The following is a 7,262-nucleotide window of genomic DNA, read 5'->3' as shown; positions in this document are numbered from 1 at the left end:
CCCCCTGACCTATCTCAGGTCAAGAAAACATTGCAGAGATGAAGTAATGTTGCCAGACTGGTGTAGGTTCATGTTCTGGAATTCCACACTACCTAGGTTTGCATGAACCTAACTAGGGTTGCCAGCTTCCAAGGAAAGCACTAAACCCACACCAAACCATGAGCTAGCACCCATTGCATTACAGCATGCAATGGGCTTTACTACTAGTAAATAAATAAATTAAACATTTTCGTACCAGTTATAGTCAGGAGAACCCCTATGAAAAAACTGAAGCTCTCTTCATAATTCCTAATATTCCTAATATTCCATGAGTTTAAAGTGTCTCTTGAAATCAAATGAGAATGAGAATTTTAATTTTTCTTAAAGAAGATGCATTTGGAATTACAGGTGGATTAAAATGTATTATTGGAAATGCATTATTAGATCATGTCAGACTAGAATTTAGTAAATATATTGTTTCCTTTATCAGCAGGTGGAAAGCAAAGTGCCTTGATGTCCCCAGGGAACCACAGTTCAGTGACTGAATTTGAGTTCCTGGCTTTCCCCATCAATATACAGCTGCAAGTACTTGCCTTCATAGGCATGCTTCTGGTTTACATAGCCATCATTCTGGGGAATCTTCTCATCCTGGTGGCTATTTGTGGACAGCCCCGACTTCATACTCCCATGTACTTCTTTCTGGGGTCTCTTGCCATCATGGAGCTCTGCTATACTACATCCGTGGTGCCTCAGATGCTAGTGAATTCTTTACAAGAGAGGAAGAACATCTCTATTAGGGGATGTGGCACACAGATGTTTTTCTTCATAGCTCTGGGCAGTGCTGACTCTTTCCTTCTGGTGGTAATGGCTTATGACCGCTATGTTGCCATCTGCCAGCCTCTACATTATACACATATCATGACTAGGCAACGATGTGCATGGCTCGTAGCTATATCACTCATCTTTGGGGGGCTAATGTCTATGGAAATTGCAGTCCTGATCTTTCGTCTTCCTTTTAATGGTTCAAACAAGATTGAACACTTTATCTGTGATGTGAATCAACTGTTAAAACTGGCCAGTGCTAACACCGATTTTGAAGAAATTGCCCAGTTCGTTGGCAGCATCTTCATATTGTCTGTCCCCTTCCTGCTAATTACTGTATCATACATCTGCATTATCAAGACAATCCTGAATATTCCCTCAACAAAGGGCCAGATCCAAACCTTCAATACTTGCTCCTCACACCTCATGGTGGTATTGCTTCAGTACGGTTGTGGCTCTTTGGTGTACCTACATCCTAAATCCAGAACATTTGACAAGATGGATCACTTGCTTTCCTTGGTGTACATCTTTGGCACCCCTATTCTCAACCCTGTTATATACAGCCTGAGGAACAAGGAACTCAAGGATGCCATAAGAAAACTCCCTCTAAAGGTCAGACTAGACATCATAAGAGAGACTGAGCTGCCACCATTCTGTGTCACTTTAGTGTCTCTTCCTCGCAATGCCTAATGTAGACAATGCATAATCTGATGGCCTCACACTGAGCACCTGTCTTCCCCATCTTCCATCACTTGGTGGCAGAAGCAGGATGATTCACTGCTTGATTGTTATCATGCCATGCATTATTTATAGTAGACATTACAAGGGAAGAAGACTAAAGGAACACAGAGTAGCAGCAGCTGTGTGTCATAATATCTGCTTTGACCCTTAGTCATGTTCTATGGGCAGTCTTGGTTATTTGTTTGCTTGTTTACTTCCTCTGTACCCCAGCTTTCTTGCCAATATGGACACTGGCTTCCTTTAGCTACATAATATTGTGTTAGACTGTAACACCTTAAGTCAAGGAAATAATATTAAAGTATTCCCAAGAGGAGCTAAGAGCAAAAAGGCAAACATCAGCTGATCTTCATTTGCTTCCTGTTTAAGGTGAAGCTGCTGAACTGAGTGGGAAGGACGCTTTGCAGATGTGGCATAGGACATATGGAGTGCTGACACCATATTACATCTGCATTTATCACAGACCTTATAGAGGTAGTAAAAGTGTTATCAGAATTCTGGCAAAAGGTCAGATCTATTTTTATCACTCCTGCAGCTGAAGACAATGTCCTCTTAATCATCTCATCAGTTTGGCACACCCAGGCCATGGAGAAAATTCCTTCTTCCAAGGCTAACCAAGATCCTGCCATCTTAGAAACTTCTATCACCCTCCTGTTTAGGATAGTTGTCACTGAAGGAGAACCTATGCATGTTCACAAGCCCTTCTGCAATATTTTTAGCATCCATCCACACAAGTCATTTAGATATATATATCTTTGTTGTTAGTGTTTTAAAAAACATCAATGACAGAAGATAACGAAATCTACTTATGTGACTTCCACTGACATCCTAAGCAAAGTCCTCCTAAATCCAGTGAAGTCAGGTGAGCCTGCTCTCTGCTTAGGATGGTACAATTCCTTCGGCAGGTATGTAGATCATTTCAAGCATGTTTGCAATGAAGCAATGAAGTGTCTTTCACATTGTTGTCATTATCAGGGCCTTTTCGCACGGGGATCTTTGTTGCAAATTGTTTGCGGAATGAGTGATTAAAAAAAAATCCCCCCCCCTCTCACAGGCCCGATTTTCGGCTGAATTAATGTGTAAAAAATAAAGGGACTTTATTTCAGCAAACGGGCTTTTATGTGGTTTGTGCTTAGTGACTAAAGGTGAAGGACTGAAGCCAGGGAAGCCTCTAAACAGAAAGAGGCTCGCTGGTGCGTTTATCCCCGCTCGCTCGGAGAAAAAAAAATGGCGATCGCTTCGCCGGAAGTTTGGAGGACAGGCTCAGGAGGAGGGACTTTGAAGAACCCGCAACAATGGTAACGCACAGGTCTTTAGCACTATTGTTGCAGATTGGTTGCAGAAGTGTATCGCTATCCAGAGGGTGAATCCACTTTTCTGGATTCCCCTGAAAGCGCTACAACGAAGCGCTTTTTGCGGGTCGGTTTCAGGATTGTTGCAGATTGTCTACGACATCGTGGGTTATGGCAAATTAGTAGCGTTTCCAATTAGCAACCATTGTGCTATTTTGAAGCCGTGCGAAATGGCCCACAGTATTCCCAAATCGCTTTTTTTTCTTGTTACAGAAAGTTTTCCAGACCATTCTGACAAGCTATCTTAGAAGCACACATCAATGACAGATATATTTAGCAAGTTATCACTGGTGGAAGTGGTGCGTGCTCCAACTATGGGACATGGAGAAGTGGATAAGGAATTTCTAGATGAACATGGCAATCTTTTTTTGAATATAGAAGACATGAAGTGAAACCATTTCTGAGTGAACATTTAACGTCCAAATGCAAAATTAGTTGTCATCAAAGGTTGTCAAATGAGGAAGAATGCCAAGATGAAAGGATTTTGTAAAGTGAGGTGCCAATGTGGCAAAACATTTATTTGAATTTTTAGACAACCATAAGCAAGTAATCAATGGCATAAAACCGCCAGGTTTTGGTTGAGGCCGGGGCCAGCGAATGAGAGCCAGCATCCCCCCCCCTCCCTTGGGCCTAGCAGGTTATATCTCCTCCCCACCCTCCCTGCCACTCTGATAGCAGCGGGTGGGAATAATGAGAGTTTTTCCACCATGTTGGGATTGTTTTTAAGTCTTTTAATGGGTATTTTAATGGGGACGAAGGCTACTGTTACCCACCACGAACCTACGTGGAGTGGTGGGAAATAAATCTAACAACAACAACAACAATAATAAATAGATCTTCAGATATACAAAATGAGTATTCACAAATTCACAAAACAATTCACAAAACAAAAGCCAACCTAAACCCCATTCTGGGTTGTCTTGGGAGCCTTAGAACATTTTCACATAATTCACCCAGAATTACAACTGATTTTTAGACTAGAGAGGTGAGTTCCCCTAGAGGAAATGACAGCTCTACAGGATGGTCTCTCTGGCTTAGCAACCTCTCTTGTGACCTCTCCCGGCTCCACCCCTGATCCCCAGGACTTTTCGAACCTGGAGTTGGCAATGCTGTTTTCCCAAAAAGTTCAACCTCTGACTTTGTGGCAAGCTCCACAGCTATGAAGAATACCAGCCCCTGTGAGAGAGAAAAAATGTAGAAAGAACTCAACATTGTCACAGAACCTGTGACTGTGTATCACATCTTTCAGAGTAAATATCCATGGAGATACAGCTTTACTTGGGGGTGGTTGAGACCACTGGGCAGTTTCTAGAAAGTATCCAAGTTCAGAAAGTTGAAACTCATGCAGAATTTGTCAGAAGAAGGGGCAGTTCAAGATGTAATGAGAGATACAGCAATCGCTACAAATTATATCCGTTACCCCTTATCAGCCTGCTTGCAGAGACCTAAATCAAGCACCATCATTTTTAAACTAAAAGGAGAAGCCCATTATGTTAAATGAATTAATTGGTCTCCAAGGTGGAAAAACTTTTACCAGAAGTTGTAACTAATTGCCTGGAATAATGAGAAGCCATATTGAAAGTGAACATTAACTGAGGTTTACACCAATGAAACTTTTCATTCCTGTTGTCTAATGTCTTGAAAATGCTTGATTACAGCCAGAGTCGTTCCTTCTTTCAGGTAGCAGAGGAAGTCTCTTTGTTACCTATGTCTTTGAATTTGAGAGTCAGTGTGGTATAGTGGAGCAGGGGTTCCCATTATGGTGCCCATGGACCATTTTTTCTGATGCCTGCAAAGTATTTTTGGAAAGTGAACAGAACCAGGTAGCCCAGCAGTTGGCAGACAAAATAACATTGCATCAGCAGCTACCATCAGACTGTTGGTTTTATTCCGATTTGCAATCCTCTTCCCCAGTTTATTTTTTTTAATTGCTCGTCTCCTGCACTTGGGCTCCCTCTGTGTATAGTTCCTCCTCCCATGATGAACATTTTGTGACTGGCTGCAATGGCATTTCATGGTTGTGCTCACCATCTTGTGTCAGAATATCAAAGGTTCCTGCAGGTGCAAAAAACCTTAAGCACTCCTCAGTTCAACCTGGGATTGCCAGTGCCTGGTAAACTGATAAAGATTTGGGGGAAGAGCCTAGGGAAGGCAGAGCTTGGGAAGGGCGAGAAATTCAGCTGTGATGTGCTGCAACAGAGCCCACCCGACAAAGCTGCCATTTTCCCCAGGGGATCTGATCTTTGACCAGTTGTATTTCTAGAAGAATTTCAGCCCTAGTTTGAGTTCGGCAACCCCAATTCAATCTTTAACAGCAGAGTGGAAATCAGAATGCTGTAATACAACTATTGGCTCTAACACTAACATTGATCAGAGTGTATCATATCCATCCCTCAAGAGCTTAGGATAGCTTACATGAGGTGTTCTCTCTTCTTCCTCAAAAAGTCCTGTGAGGGTTTAGGCTGAAAGCTAATGATTTGCCAAGGCTACTCCACGAGACTGAAGACTGAGGGCTAAGATAGATAATATGCAGGTATCCTAAGGGTGCAGGGTTTTGTTTTTCTCCCCAGAGCAGCATAGGAGAGCATAATCATTATCAAATCCAAACAACCACCCTAGTGCTGCTTTTCCCCTAGGGAGAGGAGACAAAGATATATTCTACCACGTCAGGTCTAGCTTAGTTCAGTGTAGGAATTACAGCTATGGTTTCCAACAACAACAAAATTCTCACTGCTACACTGTAGTGCAGGGGTAGTCAAACTGCGGCCCTCCAGATGTCCATGGACTACAATTCCCAGGAGCCCCCTGCCAGCGAATGCCTGGCAGGGGGCTCCTGGGAATTGTAGTCCATGGACATCTGGAGGGCCGCAGTTTGACTACCCCTGCTGTAGTGTCTAACACTCCTGTGAAGTTCAGTACAGTTCTGAAGAATGCATTCTTGGATAAAGAAGGTCACTACAAGTTCATCTTCCAAACCACATGGCAGCATATCCTGTGAATAAAGGATTATTATGCAGATTCACAGAATAATATGGATTTTGATGTCTGAGCTGTGGTTGGCTGAGCTGTGGTTGTTTATCATACTGCAACCTGCTTGGTCTTCGCAATAACTCTGTACAAGGCACCCTTCACTTCGGTATTTCTCAGGCTATAGATTAGGGGGTTGAGCACAGGGGTGACTATTGCATAAAAGACAGAGACTACCTTGTTGAGGTTGACAGATGAGGCTACTTTAGTGCGGACATACATGAAGAAAAGTGCCCCGTAGAAGACAGACACCACAGTCAGGTGGGCAGTACAGGTTGAAAAGGCACGGCGACGCCCTGCCAAGGAGTGAATCTTCAGCATTGCAGAGATAATAAGAGCATATGACATAGCTATGATAATGGAGGAAATCAGAAGCACAGCCAGGGAGACCAGGAAGTCTATCATCTCTTTCAGGGAAGTGTCAGTGCACGAGAGAACAAGGAGTGGGGAAGCATCACAGAAGAAGTGGTCTATTACATTAGGGCCACAAAAGGTCACTTGTGACATATAATAAATAGGCAGCACAGGGGTGAGGAACCCTGCTAGCCATGAGCCACTAGTCAGCAGCAGACAAGTGTCATGACCTACCATTGCTTGGTAACGCAGCGGCACACAGATAGCCACATAGCGGTCATAGGCCATAGCAGCTAAAAGGAAGCACTCCGTGCTGCCCAAGAAGGTGAAGAGATAGAGCTGGGTCAAGCAGGCAGAATAAGAAATTGTCCTACCGCTTGGGGATCCAAATCCAGCAAGCAACTTGGGCACAGTGAGAGAGGTATAACAGATGTCCAAGCATGAAAGGTGAATGAGAAAGAAATACATAGGTGTATGCAGGTGCTTTTCCATTGCCACAACTAGGATCAGGATACCATTCTCCATCAGTGTCAGCAAATACATGACCAGGAAGAAGCAAAACACAGGCAAACGCCCCTCATGGATACCTGTGAAACCCACCAGGACAAATTCTGTTACCAGGGTCCAGTTATCAGGTGAAGGCTGCATCTGGAGAATCAACACAGGAGTATCAAAATATTTTCTCATGGTCAGAACAGCAAAGACATTGTAAACCCTCATCACCTATGGCACCTTGGAACAGTTGCTCTCCCTCTGTCCAATTTACCTCACAAGAACATTGTAAGGATTAACTAGACTAATCACACATACATTCTTCGGCTTAACCATGGGTTTTCATCCAAATAAAAATAGGCTCAGTTTCTCAAAGTTAGATTAAATATTACTGCAGCATTTCATTAATCACTAAAATTGGAAGACTTACTATTAGCAGACCACACACAAGTATGAGACGAATGTGACCAGTCTAACCTGGCAGTCTCTGCAGTTCCT

At 43.1% G+C, this 7,262-nt stretch overlaps 2 protein-coding genes across 3 annotated transcripts; one reads left to right on the top strand and one right to left on the bottom strand.

Moving 5' to 3' along the window:
- Positions 1-492: 492 nt before the first annotated feature.
- On the top strand, positions 493-1,491 carry LOC143828903 (olfactory receptor 10Q1-like). The gene has a single exon (XM_077319067.1). The coding sequence runs from the start codon at positions 493-495 to the stop codon at positions 1,489-1,491; it is 999 nt and encodes a 332-aa protein (XP_077175182.1).
- Positions 1,492-5,847: 4,356 nt separating this feature from the next.
- Positions 5,848-7,262, bottom strand: LOC143828729 (olfactory receptor 6Q1-like). 2 transcript variants are annotated; one of them, XM_077318980.1, is made up of 2 exons: positions 7,195-7,262; positions 5,848-6,920 (listed from the first exon to the last, which is right to left on the bottom strand). In XM_077318980.1, exon 2 carries the CDS (start codon positions 6,918-6,920, stop codon positions 5,970-5,972), a length of 951 nt encoding a protein of 316 aa, XP_077175095.1. In that variant the 5' UTR covers positions 7,195-7,262; the 3' UTR covers positions 5,848-5,969. The 2 variants fall into 2 exon arrangements, with proteins under 2 accessions (XP_077175095.1, XP_077175094.1); XM_077318979.1 differs by lacking the exon at positions 7,195-7,262 and having other exon boundaries at positions 5,848-7,158.

Source organism: Paroedura picta, chromosome 2, assembly GCF_049243985.1.
Source record: "Paroedura picta isolate Pp20150507F chromosome 2, Ppicta_v3.0, whole genome shotgun sequence".
In the NCBI taxonomy this organism is placed as follows: Eukaryota; Metazoa; Chordata; class Lepidosauria; order Squamata; family Gekkonidae; genus Paroedura; species Paroedura picta.
Note: the sequence above shows the minus strand (reverse complement) of the source record. Positions and strands in the feature narration are given on the sequence as shown.